At 36.5% G+C, this 25,883-nt stretch overlaps 2 protein-coding genes across 3 annotated transcripts in view; one reads left to right on the forward strand and one right to left on the reverse strand.

The window, feature by feature from the left end:
- Nucleotides 1–11,401, forward strand: part of LOC107560719 (CCR4-NOT transcription complex subunit 4-like) — a 28,048-nt gene extending 16,647 nt beyond the window's left edge. For both annotated transcript variants that reach the window (XM_016244966.1, XM_016244967.1), the window contains exons 12-13: nt 7,362–7,583; nt 9,828–11,401. In XM_016244966.1, coding sequence (XP_016100452.1) covers nt 7,362–7,583; nt 9,828–10,141 — 536 coding nt within the window. In that variant the 3' untranslated portion in view covers nt 10,142–11,401. The remainder of the gene's footprint in view (nt 1–7,361; nt 7,584–9,827) is intronic.
- Nucleotides 11,402–17,559: 6,158 nt separating this feature from the next.
- The window catches only part of tmem178bb (transmembrane protein 178Bb), a 101,200-nt gene continuing 92,876 nt past the window's right edge, over nt 17,560–25,883 (reverse strand). Inside the window, exons 4-5 of the mRNA XM_016244951.1 lie at nt 21,671–21,808; nt 17,560–18,019 (exon numbers count right to left, since the gene is read on the reverse strand). Coding sequence (XP_016100437.1) covers nt 17,769–18,019; nt 21,671–21,808 — 389 coding nt within the window. The 3' untranslated portion in view covers nt 17,560–17,768. The remainder of the gene's footprint in view (nt 18,020–21,670; nt 21,809–25,883) is intronic.

Raw genomic sequence — 25,883 nt, forward strand, 5'->3', positions numbered from 1 at the left:
CCCCCCTCCCTTACTAAATCCTCCAGATTTCTGGCAATGACTCTCCATCGCCGCCTCCTGGCCTGTCCAAGCCATCTCTAGTGGTGCCTATCTGTGTAGCAGGGCTGACAGTACGGTCGCCTTTTGAAGGAGCAGCAGCCGAATCACAATCACTCTTTTCAGACAACAGCAACTTCCGACACCCCAATCCCATCCCCAGCGGCCTGTCTGGCTTTTCCAGTTCCCTTCACAGTAACTCCGATTGGCCCACTGCCCCAGAACCACAGAGCCTCTTCACGTCAGGTACCTGGACCCATTTAGACTTTACATCTCAAGGGCCAAATATTATTTGCACAACAAAAAGCACCGCATTACACACACAAAATGTACAATTCTCCTTCTTCATTTTGACAGATACCATACCAGTGTCATCCTCTACGGACTGGCAAGCGGCCTTTGGTTTCGGTTCTTCAGCCAAGCAACAGGATGACGACCTCGGCTTTGACCCATTTGACGTCACCCGTAAGGCACTGGCTGACCTTATAGAGAAAGAGCTCTCGGTGCAAGACAAAGCCTCCTTACCCATGACTGGCAGAAAATCAGTGCCAGTCTTCCCCCACGGGCCTTTACTCAGTCCACTCCACAACGCCCCTTCCATGAAAGGCCCACTTCAGCCCCCCACGTCCTCACACTTCGCCCCAAACTCCAGCTTGCCCTCACGGGGCTTCTCCCAGCTCCCACACCGCACTGTCTACAACTCCTTCAGCTTTCCCGGGCAGGCGCAGACCTCTCGCCACAGTTGGATGGGCATGCCCATGCGCAATAACCTCCCACACTTGAATCACACTGGAGCCCCTTCTTCTGCTGCACAGCACAGCAGCTTTTTGGACTTGAACTTGGCACCACAACAGCAACATCATCACAGTACGAGGTTCAGAGGTATTCATATGACAGGTAAGTGCAAAAACCGGTGCTGGGGATCTGTGTGTGTATATCAATACATTATTACATTTTTTTGTAATAGATAGATAGATAGATATTTGTCCTATCTATCTATCTATCTATCTATCTATCTATCTATATATATATATATACATACATACATACACAGTACTGTCTCCAAGGGCTGTGCCAAGTGTACGACTGCACAGGGCTTCGCGCCTCTAGAGGGCCTCGCTTCTGGCGTGCATTTTATGTCATTTATGTCTAATTTTTATTACTGTTTTTCCACCAATTTTGTCCTTCGAAAGACTAAAATAGTCATAGCTTATAGACAGTATAAGACTCTGTGTATAAGAATGAGTAAAGCTGTTTGTTGTTAGAATGACAAAAAGTTTTAAAAGTTAAACTTTTAGGCTGGTCTGCCTCAATGGTCCAACAGCGCTCATCAATGTCAAAATGATCGAAATGGCCAATCAAATCAAAGAAGGCGGGTCTTACTGTCACTGTCACAACGCAACGAGAGTTCGTGGAAAGATGTAAGTAGTACTGTATTAGAAAACTGTTATACGATAGAAATGTTCAGCGACTGACAGTAATAGACTATCTAGTGATGCAAACTACTCAACTTTTTATGAAATTTTGCCATTTTGAATTGAAAATATGCGATCATGATTCATGTAAATCATAAATGAACGTGACGAGACATTTGCGTTTTCGACTATTAGACATACGAATAAGAGTGAATGTGCACGTTTTAAAATAAAGTATTATTTTCAAATAGTGTAAATTGATTACTATATGTATAACTACAAACCTAGAAATTATTTTAGCATTCTTATTTACTTATTCCCATAAATCACTTTTAATCCTTTAATTATTTAATTGCTTTACTATTATTATTATTTATGCAGTAGATCTTACAGTTCTTATGAGCGTGTTTGTGACTGATTCGTGCGCAAGCATGTCAGTGAGCACGGCATCACAGTCGATCAGATGTGTTAAAGTTGCTCTGTTACTATAGCAACCCCCCCTCCCACACACACACAATTGCAGAGGGCCTCGCACCCCCCTTGCGATGGGCCCTGCATATATATATATATATATATATATATATATATATATATATGCATGAACAATAGGAATAAATTGCTTAAATTGACATCTAATTTTTTATTTATTTAATAAAAATCAGAATGACAATATTCTTTATTAATATTTGTTATATAATTAATAAAAACTAAATCAAAATATTTTCAAATGGAATTCTGAAGTTGCAGAACATGTAATTTACAGCATATGTGTTTGCATTATGGGTAACGTTCATTGCAAACTCAGTCACTGGAGGGCAGTGTTGGTGCTGTTTTGATAGCATGCAGAAATGTACATTATCAGAGCTCCATCATAGAAGATTCTGGTGATTGCCGAGGGCTCTCTCATGGAATGAAACCTCATGATTTGAAGTATAGCAGGGAGATCGCTGTCACATTTAGTGCTGATACAAATTGTACAGCATATAATCATCATCCCCTGAGGACATCTTCGTGACAGAACTGCAATTTTGCATAATGCATGATGGGCCAACCCCACTTTTTTTTCTTACTGATTTATGTGGTGGACCTCCCAGTGTGGGTGTCCACCTCGGGCAATAAACACTTTTATTTAAAGTCAGTCTAGCCTAATTAATTCAGTTTGACTTGAAAAGACAGATGGTTTTCCTGACCTGAACTCTGAGCCTAAACTTAAACAAAGATTAATGTTTACGAAGATTCATCTTTGTGCTCTGGATGTGAGAACAGCTCATAAGTGTCAAGAAAATATCAAATATACTGGTATTATCCATCTGAAGAGAAAGTACTCAGACAGGGGGAAGAGGCTACAGTTTGACATTTCACTTAGGCCCTTACCTGAACTCGTCAGCGATAGTTTGATACCATGACAACATAGACAAATAAAAGTTGGATGCATTCAGAAATGTTTTAAAGCAGCTGTAAAGCAACTGAGTCAGTAGTGTCAGTTAGTTACTCCCCAAGCACGTCCTGAATTGATCTTTCAGAAATTCAGTTCATTTAAATAGAAAGTGTTTTCTTGCAGTCTAGCTTTAGGGCTTTTTATGTGAATCTAATCTGCTGACACTGCTGTGGAAGTGTAGCATTTGCTAACAGGCTGTTTGTTTCTCAGTGTGCCTCATGCTTTTTAAGATTAGATTAACTTGTATTTCAGATGGTGCAAAAATAAGGGGAGGGAAACTGGAAGTGACCTGAGGGTTTCATTACTCGTAGAAACAATGAATAACTGGCATGACTTTATTTATTTATTTTTTAATACTACTGGCTCCATTTCTTGCTCTGTTGTGCTATGCAGTGTGTTTTATATGTTTCTTAAATCCATGGGTCTCGGTGAGAGAAATGGTCTTCCCTGTTTGCAATGGTGTCCTCCAGAGGATGCAGCTGCCCAGGACCTGGGAGGAGGACGTTGCATTATTTACGAAGAAGAGTCGAGAAACCAAAATAGGCTGGAGGGGCCAACACATGCAGTCTCATAACTTGTTAGATGTGTTGTTTGAGTGAGAGATCGATTTCTTCTATATTGAAAATGTAGAATTAGATGTAATTGAGCATTACCTGAAGTAAGCAAATGAAAAATATAAGTAGATTGTTTTTTTTGTTTTTTTGCTTAGTTTTTGCTCATGAATTTTATATAGGCCTTTTATAATTTTTTTCTTAATTTGTGTTAATGAAATCACAGTGTACTAATTCACTCAATCAGTTACTGATTTTTATTTACTATAATGCAAAAATAACTGAAAACATATATATCAAAATATATCAAGAATATAAATATATTAACTGTATTACAATTTAATAATGAATTTAAGAATGAATTTAAAAAATCTGTTTAAATATATTTAAAAATGTAATTATCAGAAATCATTCTAATATACTAATTTGCTGAAAAATTTCTTCTCATCAATGTTGAAAACAGTTGTGCTGCTTAATATTTTTGTTGAAAGCATAGTACACTCCAGGATTCTTTGATAAATAGAAATTTCGAGTATGCTATTTTTATTTCAACATTATAAATGTCTTTACACTCACATTTGATTAATTTGTTGCATCCTTAAGGTTGAATAAATTAATCCCCCTGACCCCAAACTTTTGAACAGTGGTGTATGTAAAAGATTCTGAATTGAATTACTATAATATACAAAAATAGCTTTAATGTGATGTATACATTGCAGTGGTTACTTGTTATTTTAATGTTTTGTTAACACTCCAGTCTAACTGATATATTGTTCATCACAAAACCGAAAGCTGAATGATGCAAAAAGACCTACTTTCCACCCTCTACAGCCCTGCAAGACAAATTTAGTTTCTTCACTCTGCTGATGGGATTCTGAGTTTAGCTTTTGTCCCATCCGCATAAATAAAACATGACGACACTTGTTTATCTGCTTATGCTAATGCAGACATGGGTGATTGTGTTAATGCCTGCCACACTTGGCTTGACGAGCACTTTCTAATCAGAAGTAAGAACTGTGGAGAGGTTTAAGAAGAACACCACATTCACGTTATTCAACACCTCATTCATCTTATCCCCTCCTTCAGAGGTGTTTCATTAAAGCCCAGTCCCCCTCAAGTGTTGATATTGAGTGTCTAGATTCTCATATTGGCTCGTTCCCACACTTGACTTGTTTATCGGCACAGGTTTGACGGTATCGACTGCAGAACCAGTTCAGCGTTTCCCAAAGTGAACGTATCACTTCCTCTGTGTTTGAGGCCTGATCACTGTTATTTTGGTGGCTGAGAAAAAGAAACGGTCACTGGGAAAACATCTACTGTAATATAATAAAAGATGGTAGAATTTTATATTCCATGCAGAAAATATGCTTGTTTACTCCAAGCATCATCAATGGAGAAACGTGCATTTTGCATCGAGATGATGTATGTAGTACATCTGCCAACAGGGGCTACCTTGCCCCTGCTAACCAGCCAAACTCTGACCCCTTAGTTGAGATCCATTATGTCTGGTTTTAACTGACTAATGGAGTAATACACACATCGCTGACTTTGCAGCATCCATAGTTTTGACCCTTGCCCACGCTCAGGAGAAACTCCTGGAAATTGGTGTCAGAGGGGAGCTCCGTCTGCTCCTTAAATTCCCATGTTGCCAAATAGTTAAATTACAAGCATGACCTGTTTGACAGTATCAGTGCGTCTGGTGTCTTGGCCGGATACACCTTTATTGTCTGAAGACCTTTTAACAGCGGGCTGTCCCAGTAGACTCCCATCTTGCTGGTGGTAGTACACTTGCATTTGTTAGTACAGTTACAGTGTGGGACAGAATTGGACTGTAATACTAAAATAATTTGCATAACACTTAAAGCCTTTATGTATAATGCATTATAAAGAGTTATTAAAGGGTATAATGCATTATAATTATTCATAATGTGTATTGTAATACATTATAACTTGTTGTAAATTATACCCAAATATAAAATGCATAGTGTAACAATGAATTGATAAGTGTTATAATGTATTAAATGTGGTTATTCATAAGGTGTGTTACAAGGCATAATTAATGCATTAAAACTACTTTGATAATGCATTATACATAAAGGCTTTAAGTGTTACCAAAAGTTTATAAATATTTTTTGCATCTATTTTTAGAGATTTTGTCCATTCTGTTTTTTTGTTTGTTTGTTTGTTTTTTCCTGATTATAGGTGCTTGCTCTGGTCTTCTAAAATATTATTTTCTGACAATTAATTTAGTTTTAAACAAATTCTCACAAATTATTTCACGCAATTAGACTATTTATTAAAATATTCAAATAGAAAAAGTACCATGTTTATTGCAAGAAATGTAATTTAATTAAAATTCTTTAATAACTAAAGAAACAGAAAAAATGTAATAAAAAAATGTAAGTGTAATTTAATTCAAGTGTTCTACTTAATTTTAATGAATTTTTAATGATACTCCAATACGATGAAATGAAATGCATATTTGTAAGTTACCTAACTGTAATTCTGCTAAAACATTTGTATTGCTAACTGTAATGCCTTGCAAGGACTTTTTGAAATTTGGGTGACGCAAGCAAATTATTTAATCAATGTTTTTAACAGATGAAAAGGACAATTTATAGATTTGCGAAAATGGATCCAACTTCTAATGAGGTCATAATCAGAGATTATATAAAAATGAATATTTGTCTTATTAGACAACTTTCTGGAATACTTGATTCTGATTAGTTAATTGTATATTATTTTATGATGACTGCAAAAATTGACAGCTGTGTCAGGTAATCAGTTTCATTTATTGCTGTGCTAGTTTCACAACTGTCATAGTACTCTGCAATCCATTTCTTCTCACATATTAAATCAATTTGCACTCAAATGAATACAACAGTCCGTATTAAATCTATCAGCCAACCTTAATAATGATTTTTTTTTTGGTCAAACCCCACCACTATCCCTGTGTTTTCACCTCCTTATACAATTTATTGTCCAGGCTTAGAGGGAAGCTGATGTTGGAGGAAGGTGCCCAGAGAAGTTTGCGGAGTCTTAAGTCAAGCTCAGAGGCTAAAGACTTGTTTTTTCCCTGCCAGGGTTGTTATCTCGTTCACTCCATTCTCCTGTCTTTGCAATTCTTCCTTGTTTGTCCTTCTCTCCCTTTCTCTCCATTCCCTCTTTCATCATCTTTGCTGTCTGGTTTCTCCCTCCCTGTGGGCAGAAGCAAACCTTAGGAGAATACTGGCCTGAATAGAGAAGAAAAGGTTTATTTTGGCCTGAGTCCAGCCAAAAGAAGCTCTGCGTTATTGAAGCCGCACGTCTCTCCTCCAGTGTGACATAGAGAAAATATAAATGAGAAACTAATTGAATAATAACGGTACTGTAAAAAGCTTTATAATGATTGTTCCTCCATTAGTAAGGGCAAGTAGACTCAGAAGGGAGCCAGGGAGATCACCTGTTGTTTTTGCTGAATCAAGTATAAATCATCATTACTGTAGCTGCTATTAATCTGCAGTCCGGCTTTGATTAATGCCGTTTCTTGATGTGATATCCTGAATGAAAATTCTATTTTTAGGGAATTCAATTAAATTGTGTTTTTGTTAGGGCTATCAATCGATCTTCAGCCATTATATGGCAAATAATAAATCAAATTAATCACTTGATTTGATTGCGTCACATTGCGTCATTTTCACCCTAAAGCGCTGCATTTTTAAGACAGTATCAGACTAAAAGTTGTCCTACTTTTCTGTTGCACTTTGTTCAACTGCTTTTGAATGTTTGTTTGGTTTTGTCACAAATATAAAATGAATCATACCAAATTAACACTCAAATTTGTCTTTTTGTGTTGTGCAAGTAAAATGTTGAAACTGATAATTGCTTTTTTTTCTCTCTCTCTCTTTCGTTTGGATACCCCACCATCACCTTCCCAAACAGAAAACAGCACCTCAGTAGAAAGTCTAAATGTGAAGGAGTGGCAAGATGGGCTCAGAGCGCTTTTACCCAACATCAACATCAACTTTGGTGGACTGCCCAGCTCCTCCTCGTCTTCGCCTTCATCCTCCTCCTCCTCATCCAGCGTGAACCACACAGGCGGCATCTCACACAGCCTTAGCTGGGACGGCACAGCCAGCTGGATGGACCCTGCCATCATCACAGGTACAGCCTGAATTACCTTGTTAAAAAATTAATTGTGAATAATTCCTTCCCTTTTTCTCTTGTTTTTCTCATTGGACCCACTTTATATTAAGTGTCTTTACTACTATGTCCTTACATCTAAATTAATCAATGGATATGACGTACTTATTGTGCACATACATGGTTTTTACATTGTAATAATATAAAAAATAAATTAATGTAGTTACGTATGTAACTAATGTCTGTAGTTACATCTATACAATTACACTGTCAACCCTACCTCAACCCCTTAAACCTAACCAAACCACCAAACCTGTCCCTAATATTAACCATATCCCACCACAATAACTGTAAAAGTTTTTTGCAATACAGCATGAACACAATAATTACATTGTACCTGACATTTAATTTTTTACACAAGTACATAGTAATTAAAAACCTAATAAAGTAGGAGTAAAAATTCCACCAAACCTGTCCCTAATATTAACCATATCCCACCACAATAACTGTAAAAGTTTTGCAATACAGCATGAACACAATAATTACATTGTACCTGACATTTAATTTTTTACACAAGTACATAGTAATTAAAAACCTAATAAAGTAGGAGTAAAAATGATCTATATTATGTACATAAAAATACAAAAATATAAAATTTTAACATTTAATATTTCATTATTATTTATTATTAAGTAAATGTTAATATTAATGTGATTTAATATTGAATAATTTTCTCAAATGTTTTTGGTTTTGTGAGAATAAAATAGAATAACATGTTCGGTTCTGATGGGCTTAAAATCTCAAAACACATTTGTGAAACAAATTTACCTGACCTCAGGAAAATCCAAGCCTGTTCAAATTGTGCCTTTGGGAGCTAAAATGAATAATGCATTTAGGCCTTTTAAACATTTATTCTGTAACCTTTTCACTAAAAATGTCAGCGATGTAAAGCCATTTTAAGGGCCATAGAAGAGGGCACACGTTTCAGATCAATCTGATCTCCTGCACTTTCAGACAGTCTAAAGCATCCATGTGGACTAAATCAGATATCATGCAAGAATACTACACAACGCCAACAATTGGTACACAAAGTGGTTAAATATGCAGTGAACGTTTACAGCATTCTTCTGTATCTTATTGTTAGAGCTACATTTTTATCTACTGTTAGACAAAAACTGAATTGTGCAGCTATTTTTGTAATCAATACTTCAAGCAAAGTTGAGGCATTTTTCTCCCCCGGGTTGAAGGGAAATAGCAATGTCTTATCTGTTGCTCCCTAAGGTTGAAGTTGCAATCTGTATGGATGTCACGAATATTGTCTGGGTGCTCTCAGCGGCTGCCTGCAGCATCCATCATCCACAGGGGGTCTGGAATTAATAGCTCACAGCAGGCCAGCATGTTTTAAGTGGTGCAAAAGCACCCAAAAATGCCCTGTTTCCTTATGTAATTAATCCCTATTATTGCAAATTATTTAAACATGTCCTCAATAATGTCGCCTACATGATAAATGGATTCCTACATGGCATCAAGAATGGTGGATTTGTTGACAAAGCAAATTTTGCTTTGTTAGTACAGAATGCGGTTATGTTTAAAGTGATTTAATTCCATCTGTCGATGGATATTTACAAATTTATTTTTTCATAACTTTAAACTGTTTGAATCACTTGATGCTCCTTTTATGTGGTTCATACCTATAATGACTTGATATACTTCTATGATAATCACGTCTTTCATTTCTGACAATATTAATTAAAAAAAATTTTCCTCCATGGCTGAACATAAAAATGTCAAGGTGTCCATATATCATAATGAAGGGGGGGAATCTTAATTAAAAGGAAAAAAATCTTAAAATAAGCAGGGAAGCAGTTTTGTTCATGTAAATTTTGTTAAAAAATCACACAGAAAATTATATTGTAGAGATGACTGTCAAGCTTAAGTCTCCAAAAATTAGATAATTTGATCTTTTTATAAATAATATGGCAAGGTTAGTCCATATTGTAAAATGTTATGCATTGCGTCTCCCTAAAAACATATATATTGTTTAATCATCATTCATAAATATTTAGATGTGCACACTCCAAGAAAATTGTTATTTTCTAATTAAAATTTAATTTGAACATTTTTAAAACCATATGGATCCACCATTAATAAAAAAATAACTAAGAACCTGGCACATGAATTTTAAAGTAGAACATACCTATATTTTACATTATTTAAAATTTTAAATCAAATCAAAGTTAATAATTTTTTTCCTATCACTTTCAGGTATCCCAGCATCCTCAGGCAACAGTCTGGACTCTCTGCAGGATGACAATCCTCCCCACTGGCTCAATTCCTTGCAGGCACTTACAGAGATGGATGTCCCTACTGGCTCCACAGTGCCCCCTCAGCCCCGACACAGTGGACCCTTCGGAGCCCAGTTCCCCCACAGAGCCGGCTGGACCCCTTATCCAACCACAGTCACGGCCAACCCCGCCACCCAGTTCCACTCACCTCCCCCAGGCTTCCAGACTGCCTTCAGAGCCTCAGCCCAGGCCTCCACTGATCTGCTACAGAGTGCCGGCATGGACCGCCATTAGGAACTGTGAAATCCTATTCCCCTTATCTGAAGAACAGCCGACAAACACGGCAGACGAATCAGTACAAAGCTATTAACAAAATAACAAGATTATGTATTGTTTTCTCTCTTCATCTTGCGCTCATTTTTTATCCCGGATTTGTGTTTCTCTTAATTTAGTCTTTCTTTTTCCTTGTTGCCCAAGTGCTCTGTTCCAGCTTTCCCAATTCAAACGGTCGCATAAATAAGCCAGTTCTTGCAGAAAACCGGTATGAGGCCGAAACAAGCTCCCTAGTAAAAAGTAAAGTTAATGTCACTACATAATTTTTGGAACTCTACATACCAGTACGCATCATCAATGATGTGCGTTCCTGAAATTCCATTGGAACCAAATGGAAAGAATCAAATGAAAAGTCTTGATTTAGAAACAAGAGTCTGCCTTCAAAGCTAAACCAAAAAGAACAGCACCTGTTCATCAATCTGCACAACAGAGGAGCTACTTCCTGTGAGAGTCCTTAAAGCCATGCAGCTAAGCAATCAAGTAGATATCCAAAATCAAAACATGGCTTCAGGTTTTGTGTTTGATCAAAAGGGTACTTGGCACCCATTATTCTGACGGATCAAAGGCATAATGATGGCGAAGCAAAAATAACTTTTACCAAGGATCTTTGGCCTTTAACTTTGTTCTACCTTTCTGTGCCCTTGTTAAAAGGGAGATGCATTTTTAGGGGTCAAAAACAGGGTGCCCGTTCTCGACGTGGCATTTAGCTGTAGATTGATGCAAGCCTTTGCCTTTGACCCTTCCGCCAAATTGTCTGGTTGGTCGGGGGGGTCTTCTGCTTTCGATCGCAACACCGTGGTTAACCTCTGTATCAGAGGGCGGCGCGTTGTGAAATTAAGAGGAATCGAGAGCTGGGTACCACCGACCCCTTTCAAGCGCAGGGCTCGTGTAGCACAAGGGACTCCACCGTGTGGCGTCTCTCATAGGTGCCTCGGCGTACGTGACCTAATCAGTGTTTACGCTCCGACTATGCTCCCTGAAGAAACTTGAAGGTGTGCGAGGTGTTCAGAGTTTTAGGAACTAGATCTAGAGTCGGAGTGCGGTGACGTGTGAATGCGTGGTGTGAAACTTGCGATTGGTGAGTGCCTGAAGAAACTAATCAGGGTTAAAGGGCTTTTCGAATGATTCCGGTGGAGGGAAAATCACGAGGATGTGATCATAACGTTTGTGTCTGTAGCAGTTACTTTGCACAGTTTTTTTTGGGGGGGGGGGGTTGGGGAAGGGAAATGTATTCCTTCGTAGAGTGATTGAGTCAATATATATATATATATATATAGAGAGAGACTGAATGATCGAGTGCCTCATTTTTGTTTTATCACCTAAAATGATTTGCATATGTATAACAGTGTTATTTAATGGTGTAATTAGTTCAATGAGGCAGGACCTGAAATCGTTCTTGTCTAGTTCAGTGGTTCCCAGCCTTTTTTTTTTTTTTTGGAAATACTGGAGTTTCTTGCGCAACTTATTCAACAGCACAATACTAAATCTTCAGCACTTAACTGACAGCATGACCAGTGTAGTCCAAATTCCAAATGAATGATTCGTTTCGAATGAGTCAGTTCTTTTTATTGAAAGCCATACAGCTTGCAGCTGACTGTGACACTTGAATGTAGTTAGTGACTAGTTGAACTTCATGACAATGTCATGCCTTTGGTCAATAATATATTATAAAAATCTGTGAAATATGCTTAAATGTTATTTGTTACTTAATATATATTATAATATATGTAATATTATGTATAATTATTCAGTTGCATTTGTGCTGCCTCTAAAAAGACATTAAATCTCATCCTTTGGCAATAGAATGGTATTTTTTCCTGATTATTTTCTGAATACTCTACTTTCAAAAATATTAAATAAATAAATCAGAGAACTGTTACGTTTTAAATCTGTGTTATTGATCGCTAAAGCTAAATCTATTTAAAAAATTTCGTTCATACAGCTTAAAATATAATATTAGATGGAAAAAGTAAAATAGGAACTATTATAAATTATGTAAATTCAAGCAAATAGAAAAAATAAACCAATAAACATTTAAATTACGATTTAGAATTAGAACAATTAGAATTTTTAGTTTTAGTAATTTAAAAATGAAAACGAAATCTAAAATGAAAGCTAAAATCTTAATAAATGCTTTTTGATTAACACTGACCTAAATCTTTAAGAGGAACCTCACTCATAATCATTTATCGACATCCAACACAGTAGTGTTTATCTTGAACAAATAAAAATGAAACCATTGAACACTCAGTACCCTTGATAGTTTCAGTTGTCTGATTGTTATTTAATTTAATTTTTTTTTTTTTTTTTTTTATGGTTTCTTGCTGTCGGCATCCAATTATAGACTTCACTGTGCATCTTTATCTTTGGACCGTGTGGATCTCAAACTGTGTCCATGTTGTTGTGAACTGGCGAGTTCATCCAGACTTTTATGCAGTCAGTAAACGATATGGGAAGTGTTTCCTCTTCACAGAAGCCTGTTTATTTTTATGCGGTTAGTTGCATTTTATAATTTGCATTTTGCATTGTTTTTCCTCTTCAGAACAGGCCCGTGACCCATTTTCGGGTCTCTCCCCGCCAGTTGAGAATCATTGGTCTGGGCGTCTCGAAGCAGTGATCTAAATGCTCTCAAGTTAAAGTGCTTGTGTTTCTGTCACCCATCATCAACAGCAGGGTCAATACTCGTTGTCTCAAGAGGCCTGATGGAGAACACAGAGACCCATCCTAATCAGAGGTGGTTATTCATAGCAGCGCACTCACTCTAAATGCATTCATGAAGTATTCATCAAGCCTCTAACACAGGCTTTTCATCTCGTTAAATCAGCCTGTTAGTGTTTTTGTTTTGTACTTTTTTTAGCCAACATATCTAGTACGAGAGCTAGTTAGTTATTGCCTCCGTCATGTCGGCTTCCCTCAGACTCGGCTCGCTGTTATCATGTTTGATGAGTTTGCCCTCTATTTTTCATCCTTGTACCATGGTGATTTTACTTGCCTTAAATGTCAGCAACTGAACTTCACTGATCTTTATGTCTCGCTAGACTGCCGTCCTGTCATTTTCTTTTACTTTTTTTCCTAGATAAACATTTTTATTAAATTTTTTTGCAAACCCTTTACGGTAAGGTTCAGTTTGGTAACATTAATTTATGCATTAGGTATCAGGAATTAAAAACAAACAATACTTTTGCAGAATAAATTAACATTATGTACAAAAACGAATAAATAAACAATAGTGTATTTATAAATTACCATTCAAAATCTTTATAATTTTTCATGATACCTAAAGGTTTTTTTTTTTTTTTTTTTTAAATGCCTGGAAATAAGGTAAGTACAATACAAAGGTAAATATACAATACAAATAAGCACAACAATGAGATTTTATTTTTGTAATGATATTACATTCCACAGTTTTAACATTTTTTTCCCAGAATTTATTTTCTCTCTCTTTTTTTTTTTTTCTTAAACATTTTTACAGTTTTATTCATTTTTTTTTCAGGTACTCAACAGACACATTACTGATGAAAAAGATCCGATAACCCTTTAGGCTTCAGTGTCCCATTAAAAAGCTGCAGTTTCACCAATTCTGCTACTTTTATAATTTTATTTTTACATTTTGAAGACAAAAATATTCCCGCTCATGTTTCCCATCCCACCCCGCTCAACAAATAACTGAACAAAGGCTGACAACTGTTGGCTGTGATGTAAACATTTGTGTGAATGTAATGTGTAGATTGTGTAAAGGAATCTGTGATCCTGAGCCCATATTACCTACATGCCCAACGCTTCATGATCTTCCTTTGAGGAGAGTCCTAAAAATGCCCACTAAGTGACAGTTAGGCTGTTAGTTTTTATTCATTCCACTTTCATTCACTATAAGCATCACAATGATCCATACAAAACTTATGAAATGCAGTTCACTACCTGCTTTCGGTCTAGGACGGATGCCAATTAAGCTGTAATTGAAAGTGTTTATTCTCGGCGTCTGATGCGAGCATCTGCCTTTCGGTGCTCTTTGATGTCTTTATAGTCTGTGATTGAACACCCCTCTTTGCCTTGTTGGTGAAAGGAGTGAATTTAAGTGCGTTTTTAAATATTACATGTTTTTCTCAAATAGGACTGTGGAACTGGTTTTATTTGAGAAGTGTTGTGTACAACCAGCGACTGACCTCATTTATGTCTTCGCCTAGGAGCGTAATCCATGGACTGAAATACATATTTTCCTCCTAAGTGTGTCAAGGAACACTATCTTATATAAGGCCAGATGGGCTTGTTGCAAGATGGCCCTAAAACAGATTGTTTATTGTGTATTTATGCAGGTTTTCTGTTGCATGCACATTGTAATCAAGCACTGTGGAGTTTGTTGGCTGTGTTTGGTCGATTTGTTGCTTCTGGAAAGTGTGAAGAAGTCTTCTGGAGTTCTGGATGTTTATGTAATTTCATGGCCAATTGCATTGTCAGCATGCAACAAAGTCTTTTTTACTTGAATGCTGCCACACCAATCACCCAAAGCGCCCATAAATCTGTCAGAAACCTCTTCTGAATGCTTCCCATGAAGACTGCTGGAGCCATACCTCATCAATACAGAGTTGAGGAGGAGACTTGTTTTTTTGTTTTTTTTTGGAACTGTTGGCTATGTTTATGGTGAAAGATCCCATGAAATGGTTTTGGAAGTAGTGTTGGGATGGATCATTTTGAAATGGCCTTTAGAAACGGCCTTTAGTTTGTCACAGCTCTGCAAAACGTCACTTGGCAGCTTGTTTTATAAATGAACGCAATGAAAACTCTCAAAATGAATGAACTTCAGCTGCAACCAATTAATGGTTGTTAAAGAACTAAAGTATGAGCATTAGCACAACCAATGATGCTTTGTTTCTTGCTATGGATATTTGGAAGCAGGTGATATTTATGATTTAGGTTGTTTAGCTTCAAGTAAAATGAAACGGCCCTGAAACCGTTAAAGGGATAGTTCACCCAAAAAACAAACCTGTTTGAGTTTTTCTTCTGTTGAACAAAAATAAGGCATTTTGAAAGGATGTAGGTTACCAAACAATTGCTGGTAGCCATTGATTTCCTTTTTTTTTTTTTTTTACCCCATTTCTTTCAGAATTTTCATTTTTGGGTGAGTTATCCCTTTAATCAACATCTACGAGGAGAGGAGAGCTTTTTAAATGGGTTTTCCCATGGCTTTTGACAAATTTAAATTTTTGGTCCTTTGTGACAAGAATTAAAAAAATTAAATAAAAAGGAATGCATTCATGAATAGCAATTTATAGGCAATGACATTTTTTTGAGCAGAGCCTTACTATACATCCACTATAGAATTTTTTGACATTTCATGATTTTTGATTTTTGATTTATTTCATGACTTTTCCACGGCTGGAAATCCCAATTCCCTGATCTGCGAATCTTTCAATGATCCCTTAAATCTGCTAAAAGTTGGTTTTGTCCATGTTTAGGAGTACACTAGTGTAAATACTGTATACGGCTTCAATGTCAATAAACATGAATATTTCATGGGGTCTTTAAATATGTAATCGCCCATTCTTTGTACAGCAGTAACCTGACAGACTTGATTGGACACCAGTTGACCACTAGTTGAGCCGTTGGCCATCATGCTAATGTGTGGAACCGAGAAAGTCTATGAAAGAAACCTGGCAGGTATTTTCCTTTATTTATTTTTTTTTTTTGGCAAATCTCCCTTCTAGAAATCTGTAAACATGGACTTGCTGCAAAGCTAAATCTCCCGAGAAAGTCTATGAAAGAAACCTGGCAGGTATTTTCCTTTATTTATTTATTTTTTTGGCAAATCTCCCTTCTAGAAATCTGTAAACATGGACTTGCTGCAAAGCTAAATCTTCTAGTGTAGGTTTTTGGCATGGATGAATGAGTGTGCTGATTCGCCAGTGACCCTTGTGTCAGCACTGGCGAGTGTGTCCCTTCATAGCACGCTGTTTTATGGCTGCTCAAGTTATTTTTTTTTTAATGCATTTATAGCATGTGAAATGGATAATAAAAAGTTTCAGATTGCGAAATGAGTGCGTGAGAAGAGAAATTATGAAAACAGCTTGAGGGAACCAATTGCATGTCGGCTTAGAGATTGTATTAAGCTTGTGCTTGCCGCCTGTCCTCCATTTCGAGGTCATGATTCCACAGATGTGCCTCTTTTGTGCACCGCTGCTGTCTCATGTAATCACGAGGCACTTACATACCACATCCTGTTTTGGGAGTTCCCTTTATGTAAAGAGACGCATAGTTAAACAGGGCAGGAAGTTGGATTCAAATGAGGATTTCTTTTGTCAGCCCATAGATGCTTTCAGAAGAGAAGTCGGCATGCGTTCCCATCAAATGGCATAAATGCCTCCCTCCAGACAAGCTTAAGGCAATAACAGTGTGATGTTGAGTTGTCTTTCTGTCTACGTCAGTCGTGTCTACAGGGACTAAGTGTTCGCTGTCTAAAACAGGATATGGCATCTTTCCTTTCCAGTAATTCTTGGTTCAACAAAAGCCTACCTGATTTCCCCCAAGGCAGGTTTTTGAATTTATGCATTATTCTTTTTGGGTTTCCTTTTTTTTTTTTTTTTTCATATGGAGACCACAAAACTCTCTCACACACATACTATATTGATAGTAGCTAAAGAATTTGCACACTTCCTACACACTCATTCACACTCATGATGACTGTAATTACTAAAAAACAAAGAAAGAAGCACATAATAAAATCGAAAGCATGTTAGAAATGTCCATTGATACCATTTGGACATGAATAAGAAATGAAACATGGAAAATGCTCAAAAAATGTCCTCCCCGTTAGGATTTGTTTGTTTTCTCTTCTGGAATATTATAGGTATTATTTTTCTCTTTACAATTTGCTGTACAGCAATAGCAACATAACGTCATGAGCAGGCATCTCCAATTCCTGAAATCTTCCTGGTTTATGCACGAGCGGATCCTTAGCCGCATCCCAAGAGGCATTGCAATAGTCTCCAGGGTCCGAGACAAATCGGCGGATTTAGCCACAACAGATCCAAATCGCATTAAAGTTGTGAAAGCCTCATGGTCTCGGTGCTCTTGATTTGTCCGAACTCCTGGGCTTTAAACATTGGCACTGGACCTCCATACTTGTCCAGATACAAATACCATAGTCTCTAGGTTTGGCAGTTTTTAGACGTCAGTCCAACAGACATGTCAATATCCATCCTTGCAGCATCAGAATGAGCAATACTGTCTGTTTTTTGCTTCATTCGTCACCATTTTCTTGTGCTCACCAAAGTCACAACTTTGAAAGGATGACTGTTTTCCTGTGTAGGATCTTGATGACGGAAAGTCCCGTTGATATTATCTTTACAATTATCCGTGATATTTTAAATGTTTTTTTTTTTTCATTTTTTGTCTTTGTTTTCTTTTAAACGATCAGGACACTCAGTTGTAGATTCACACACGTGGTTAAAAAAATGGCCTGGTTGGTGAGATTAGAAATTATTCTAAATGAACGTGATTTTAATCTTCAGTTATGGTCTTTTTTTTTCTTATGTGTTTTGTACCCAATTGTCCAGCTGCACACGTAGGCTTGGGGATTTTCAGAGGCTGTCCCTTAACACACGGTGCCGTTTTCTTGGCGGGATTTGGGGCACGTGGAGCGAGGGATCGGCTGTACTGAGGGCGCCAGCGTGCAGAAGAACCCGGCGATGAGGGACAGGCCCAAACCACCCCAGGCGCAGAACATTGACCAGCCGTAACCGTGACTGATGTCATCTGGGAGGCCGTATATGTAGCGAGGGTAACGGGACAGCTCGAAGTTGATGCCTGCTACACAGGTGCACAAGGAAATGATGCAAAATGTGCCTGAAAAAGAGAAAGGCAATCATCAGAATGTTCATCCAACTGAAGTTTCATACATTTACTGTGCTGACTTTGAGTTCCAGTTCAGTGGAAATCTGCAGATATTTCCGTAGAGGTCTACATTACAAGTGAATCATACAAATAGTGGTCTTTGCGCAAAGTAAGCCCACACTTGACCCTTCGCAAAGACCCGTAGCACTTAGTTACTGTTGCTGTGTCCGACAAGCTATGGTGCTCTCAATGCCACACATCATGTTCTCACGCAGTGAAAAATACATTGCGGAGCAAAGTGGAAACTGACAAAGACAGAGCCGGTTACTTTAGGTATGAAACAAAGTCTCAATAAATAGTAAATTTTTAAGTAATTCAAACAATAAATGCTGTTTTGTGGCTCTTTAATGTGTCGTGACAGATCGCTGTAGCTCCTCCAAGCAGCACGTGAACCGATCATCTCCTTTTTACTAGCTATAGCTAGAAATAAACATGAATGAACATCAGACGATATCATTTCAACAGCGGAAAGACCTGTTTAGTTTGCAGATTCGGCATTATAATTGGTCAGATCGTCTGTCAATCAAACTCCCGGTGAATTAATTCCAAAAGAGTCGGGCGTTAACACATGCTAAGCTAATACTTTAATAAGCAGCAAATAATATTAAGTAAAAATAGCACAGCAAATGCAAATATTGGGGAACTGACCAATATGAAATTAAGAAAATTATTTTTATATAACTTTTTCACTGACCATTTAGATGTGAGCTTAATGTTACACTTTTAGCAATGCTAATAGGTGAATAAATATGTGACCCTGGACCACAAAACCAGTCATAAGTTGCTGGGGTATATTTGGAGCAAAAGCCAACAATACATTATATGGGTGAAAATGATCGATTTTTCTTTTATGCCAAAATCATTAGGATATCAAGTAAAGATCGTGTTCCATGAAGATATTTTGTAAATTTCCTACCATAAATATATCAAAACTTAATTTTTGATTAGTAATATGCATTGCTAAGAACTTAATTTGGACAACTTTAAATGGGATTTTCTCATTATTTCGATTTTTTTGCACCCTCATTCCTTATTTATTCAGCTTTCAGATGATGTATAAATCTCAATTTTAAAAAATTTACCCTTATGACTGGTTTTGTGGTCCAGGGTCACATGTGCATCCTAGACATATGGTCTCTATTGATTTTGCTAATTATATAATTGTGATAATTTTAGAATTGCTGGGACTGCATATACATGCAAATAAATATGACAAATTAGAGGACTGGAGAACAAAAACATCACAAGCTGGCTTTGATGAGATGGTCAGGAGTTATTTAAATAGAGCTACCAAACCAAATAATGATTTTCGAAGAGAAATCTATAGAAAATTGTAAGTGAATTTGCAATGGCAGCTTTCTGTCTATAGCCTGCCCTACACTGTCATTAATTGCAATCAATTGTATTTTCGATGTGCCGCATTGGCTGTGTTAGGCTACAGGCCTACTACAAGCTGCGGTTGTTATATGTTATTACATAACATTGCAGTGACAGCCAATCATACAGTTGCAGACTCGGCATATTCACAACTCCTCTTTCTCAAGCCTTGTTTCATATATTACAAGCTTTATCTGCAAGTCGAGCCCTGTATAGATGACGCTGTCGTAACATGCTACTTGATAAAGAGCTCTAACAAACTCATTTTCCCACACCATGTGACCGAGCCAACATTCAGAGGGGATTCATCCTGCCATAATCTGACCCTCAGCGCTCCTTCTGCCTTTATAATTTAGCATCTTAATTGGCTTTTTAATTGCCATCTCATTATTCAGGCACAGGGCATCACATTAATCCAGCGCACATCTTAATTGCGTCTCCGCTTCAGTCTCTTATGGGAGCGGAGAGAGTGACTCAAAACAAGTTGGCCGCTTCCTCTGCTCGACGGGCGTTAACAGAATATCAAAATGCTCGGTAACGAGGCCACAGGCTGTGTTGATTGGTGTGAGCAGCATCTGTGTTGTGAGGTGATGAGCTCGTGGGTGCGTTCAAAAGACAGAGCGATGCTCACTGTCGAGAGCCTCGATATTGGTTGGCGTAAAGTGAGATAAGAGATCAGGAGATAATTGAGATTACGTAATTGCTTTAATGCCGGCTTCCTGGCTGTCACTCATTAATTAATGCAGTCTTGGGGTGACTTGCGTAGGAATTATTGACTACCACAATGAGCTCAGCACACAGTATTTACACAGTATATCTGTCTGTCTGTCTATCTATCTACACACACACACACACGCACAGTGAATGTGTATATACTGTGTGTATGCTTTATATATGTGTGTGGTTTTGAATTTTATATAATATTTATACATGTGGTTTTATTATTAAATGATCTGTAATGAATTCACAATTTATTTATATAATTAATATATTCGTTCATATGTAATTTTTTCATTTTTATGTATATAATGATATATATACTGTATATAATATAATGAAATATACATGTATGTACATGTATGTGTATTTATATATAATATATATACATGGTTTTATTGATTTTATTTATGATTTTATTAAATGATTCTTCAATTAAAATTATATTAATAATATATTAATATATTTTTTATTTATATAGTTTTCTTTCATTTATATTATATTATATTATATTCACGGACACACAACATTTTTGAGAAATATTTGCAAAATGACTCTTCTCTGTGGGTTTCCAAAAATATTTCAAGTAATTTGCTTGTTTTTACTAAAGTGTGTTCTTTTCATTATGTTGATATTAATTTAATGGACTTTATGGGATTTTTTTTTTTTTTTTTTGTCAAAATAGCATTTTACCTGTTCAGGTAAATTAGCTAAATTAATTTCCCAACCTTTTTCCTGGAGCACATCAACACTAAACTTTTTTTCCCCCCCAAAATATTCCTAATTAAACACACCTGATTCAACTCATCAGCAGCTCGTTAATAGAGACTCCAAGACCTAACGGGAATGGGTCAGATAAGTCAGACATCCAAAAGGTGTGCCTTCAGGAACACGGTTGGGAAACCTAGCAAAAATGCAGACATTGTATACATTTTTTTTAATTTTATGTTTTATTTTATTTTCTATTCTATTCTATTCTATTCTATTCTGAGGTTTTCATAATAATAATATATAATAATATAATACCAAATGTATTTCAACATTCATTTATTATCCAAAAACATGTCTTAATTTTTGTCTCAAAATCACTTATCGTACATTCCAAATCTACTTCCAGCTTGGACAAGTTCAATGGAGCAGGAGATGCAACTGATACAGATGTGTTTTCAAGGTGAAAAACTTTTTATTCACTTTCAGTGTTGTGTTGTGTTGTGTTTTTATAAATTGTGCCCAGATAAGCTAAGCAATTAAGTTGAATTTTGACCAAATTTCATTCATTCATGAAGCTTAATTAAGTTATAATAATTGTCATCAGGGAAAATGTTAACATCCTCACATTATTTATATTTGTATAGATTTTATTTATTCTATATATATATATATATATATATATATATATATTTGTGTCTACAGATTATGCTATATAACTTGATTTAATTATAATTTAATCCGTGTACATACTGTAAACAGCCTATATTGTCCATGTAGGCTTGTTTTGATTTGACTTACCGCCCATGAGGAAGAGCAGACCTGCCACATACTGCATGAGGCCACGGTCCCAGCAACATCCCAGCATCCCAATGATCCAGCCGAAGAGGATGATGGCCACCGCCATTCCCATAAATCCTGCCGTCATCCTCCGCAGATCTGTGGGTGGTGAGAAATAAGGCAAGTCAAACACATGACTCAGAGCTGATAAGGGCACGGCGTGGACACGCTCTGCAAAATGACGCATTTTAATGAGCGCTTCTATAAGAACTGTACTATGTTCTATATTATTACGTTATATTCTAATATATTCATAGTTTTTTTTAAACCAGCTTCATCAGGCGATCCATGAGATGCTTTTTAAACTATTAAAAGGAGTACTTGTGTATGCTGGGCTGGACAATCTAGCATTTGAGTAGTTTGTTAGCAGAATTCAAAATTGCAATTGAAAATGAATATAACTGCATATACAAAGTTCATAAACTTTATAAATCCTGCAGTAATGCACGGCACTTGCCCTGCTGTGAGTGTTTGAGTGTGCGACAGAGTTGACTCTGTGTTAGCTAGAGGGTAGGTCACAACATTTGTGTTCGTTAGCTCTTTTTATTCTCAGTTGAATTCTCGCAGTACAGGAAAGGTGGCAGGCCCAAAACGCTGGGCACGGTGGCTTATGCCAGCCAACTGTGAAAGGGTCACAGAGTTCACCTCCAGGGCAGACGTGCCACTAGATGAGCATGCTGTAAGAGAGCTTTTATTGCTTTCTAATAGGAATGAGGTGTTAAAAGCTTTTTTTCATCAAAGTCATATCAAAACGAAAATGTCAGATATTTATGAAACAGCAATTGATCATTCCCACATCTCTTTGACAGGATATTAAGCAGATGCTTGTTTGTTATTGCTTAAATTGAAAGTGCCAGATTTCATGAGTGTATGGAAGCCCGTTTCATCCTCTAAGAAGAAATGGTAATTGCGATGTTTGCTTTTGGCACTTGTGACTTCATATTCTTAACTTTCCTTAATTTGCGACTTTAAATCTCAGTGTAATTTTATTCCTTTCAATTGCAACCATTTCGGTTAACTTCGACTTTATCACTGTATTTGTGTTTGCAATGTTATATAATAATTAATTAATTAATTTAATTTATGCATTTAGCAGACGCTTTTATCCAAAGCGACTTTCAGTGCACTCAGGCTATACATTTTTTTTTACCAGTATGTGGTAAAAAAGGTTGACTTTTCTCAGGTGACATACCTCACAATATGACTGGTTTCCATATTTTCACATTTATTTTTCACAATATGATTTCATTTGTTGTAATTACAGCTGTTTTCAGTAATTGCAACACTATGGGACATTAGTGTAGTTTTATTTCTAGTAACTGCAACTTTTACCTTTTAACTGCAGGTTTATGTCTCACAATGTTACTATTTCCAGTATTTGCAGCATTATTTCTCACAATGTTTAATCATTTCTCAAAATTGCTTTTTGCAAAAAAGTTTTCAGTAATTGTAACTTCAAAATGTGACAATAGCCTGATTCGAAGGTAATTGTTTCTCATATGGACGTCTGTAAAAATAAATTTACATATCACCTCAGTGATAAAACTGATGGATTCGGATGGATTCACAGTGGAGGAGCGAGTTCTGTGATCCTACGAACCCGGGAACGTGCTGCTCACATGGCCAGTCACATGATTGTCTAGCATTTGAGTAGTTTGTTAGCAGAATTCAAAATTGCAATTGAAAATGAATATAACTGCATATACAAAGTTCATAAACTTTATAAATCCTGCAGTAATGCACGGCACTTGCCCTGCTGTGAGTGTTTGAGTGTGCGACAGAGTTGACTCTGTGTTAGCTAGAGGGTAGGTCACAACATTTGTGTTCGTTAGCTCTTTTTATTCTCAGTTGAATTCTCGCAGTACAGGAAAGGTGGCAGGCCCAAAACGCTGGGCACGGTGGCTTATGCCAGCCAACTGTGAAAGGGTCACAGAGTTCACCTCCAGGGCAGACGTGCCACTAGATGAGCATGCTGTAAGAGAGCTTTTATTGCTTTCTAATAGGAATGAGGTGTTAAAAGCTTTTTTTCATCAAAGTCATATCAAAACGAAAATGTCAGATATTTATGAAACAGCAATTGATCATTCCCACATCTCTTTGACAGGATATTAAGCAGATGCTTGTTTGTTATTGCTTAAATTGAAAGTGCCAGATTTCATGAGTGTATGGAAGCCCGTTTCATCCTCTAAGAAGAAATGGTAATTGCGATGTTTGCTTTTGGCACTTGTGACTTCATATTCTTAACTTTCCTTAATTTGCGACTTTAAATCTCAGTGTAATTTTATTCCTTTCAATTGCAACCATTTCGGTTAACTTCGACTTTATCACTGTATTTGTGTTTGCAATGTTATATAATAATTAATTAATTAATTTAATTTATGCATTTAGCAGACGCTTTTATCCAAAGCGACTTTCAGTGCACTCAGGCTATACATTTTTTTTTACCAGTATGTGGTAAAAAAGGTTGACTTTTCTCAGGTGACATACCTCACAATATGACTGGTTTCCATATTTTCACATTTATTTTTCACAATATGATTTCATTTGTTGTAATTACAGCTGTTTTCAGTAATTGCAACACTATGGGACATTAGTGTAGTTTTATTTCTAGTAACTGCAACTTTTACCTTTTAACTGCAGGTTTATGTCTCACAATGTTACTATTTCCAGTATTTGCAGCATTATTTCTCACAATGTGACTTCATTTCTCAAAATTGCAACTGTTTTCAGTAATTGTAACTTCAAAATGTGACAATAGCCTGATTCGAAGGTAATTGTTTCTCATATGGACGTCTGTAAAAATAAATTTACATATCACCTCAGTGATAAAACTGATGGATTCGGATGGATTCACAGTGGAGGAGCGAGTTCTGTGATCCTACGAACCCGGGAACGTGCTGCTCACATGGCCAGTCACATGATTGTCTGCTGTAAATAAAATTAATTTTATTTACAAATGTATTCTTATTGTTGTGTAAAATGAATTTTAAAAATACTTATTCTTATGTAAAATGTATTCTTATTATTACAAGCATATTTTATAATATATAATCCTATTTATTATTTGATTATTATTATTTGACCTGCTGCTGCCGCCACAAAGACCCATTTCGAATGTTTACGTGCTTTTCTACTCTTTCTGCTCCCAGTCGCTGTGGTGGAGCAGTCATGAAGTATTGTTATTTTAAATACTTTCCAGCATTTCACAAATGCCCTAGGCGAAATCCCTATTGCACCCCTCCCCCCTCCCAAATTTTATATATATATATAAATTATTTTCATACACCAGTTACTTGTCACATTCAAATTGGTTGTCATTGTAACGACACTAATTTGTGGAGATTCAGTGCATTGAGTTCCACAAATCTGAATGCATTATTTGTAAATTGACTGTTAAGATAAACATTTTGCACAATTCAGTATCTGTAATATCATTGTGTTGCCACTAGATACCTGTATAGCCCTATGTAACAAGCCCTAGTGACTAAGACATTGCACATAATTTAAACACAAATCACACATAAATTAATTTTATTTACATTTTAAATTGGATACTATATACTATACTACTACATATTGTTTACATATTATCAATGGCTACTTTTTTGTCTTTATCTGTTTTTTGTTCAATTTTTTTGTCGTTGTTTCTTGAAACATTGATTTAAAGTGTCAGTTATTGCATTATTATTTCAGTCAAACCTATAAAACCCCTTTGTTACCCCAAACTACATATAAAAGCTTTATCAGTGGCATAAAAGTAACCAATACAGCTAGTTAGCCATTTGCTACTCATTAACGCATTAACGTCCCCTTTAAATAACGTGACGCTCTGCCCTCTATGACGCTGCTCCCATTAAGCGCTGTTGGAAGTGAATGAATTGATTCAGCATTTCGACACCTCCGTAAGGATGCATTTAACTCGACAAAGCGATCTAATAAAGGATGTATTGATCTTGTGTATTAGCGAATTTTACTATACAAATATTTTTAAATTGGATGTTAAAGTTTATATAGGAGAATTACATGACACACTGATCCTTTAAAAATGCATTGGCGCAAAAAACGCACCCCTTTTGGACAAACCTGCCACAAATATTTGGACAAATGTGCCACAAATACTGCCTAAACAAATACTGATTTTGTACACTTTATTTACTGTACCAATATTTTAAAT

Source organism: Sinocyclocheilus grahami, unplaced genomic scaffold (assembly GCF_001515645.1).
Source record: "Sinocyclocheilus grahami isolate Dianchi unplaced genomic scaffold, SAMN03320097.WGS_v1.1 scaffold740.1, whole genome shotgun sequence".
Lineage (NCBI taxonomy): Eukaryota > Metazoa > Chordata > Actinopteri > Cypriniformes > Cyprinidae > Sinocyclocheilus > Sinocyclocheilus grahami.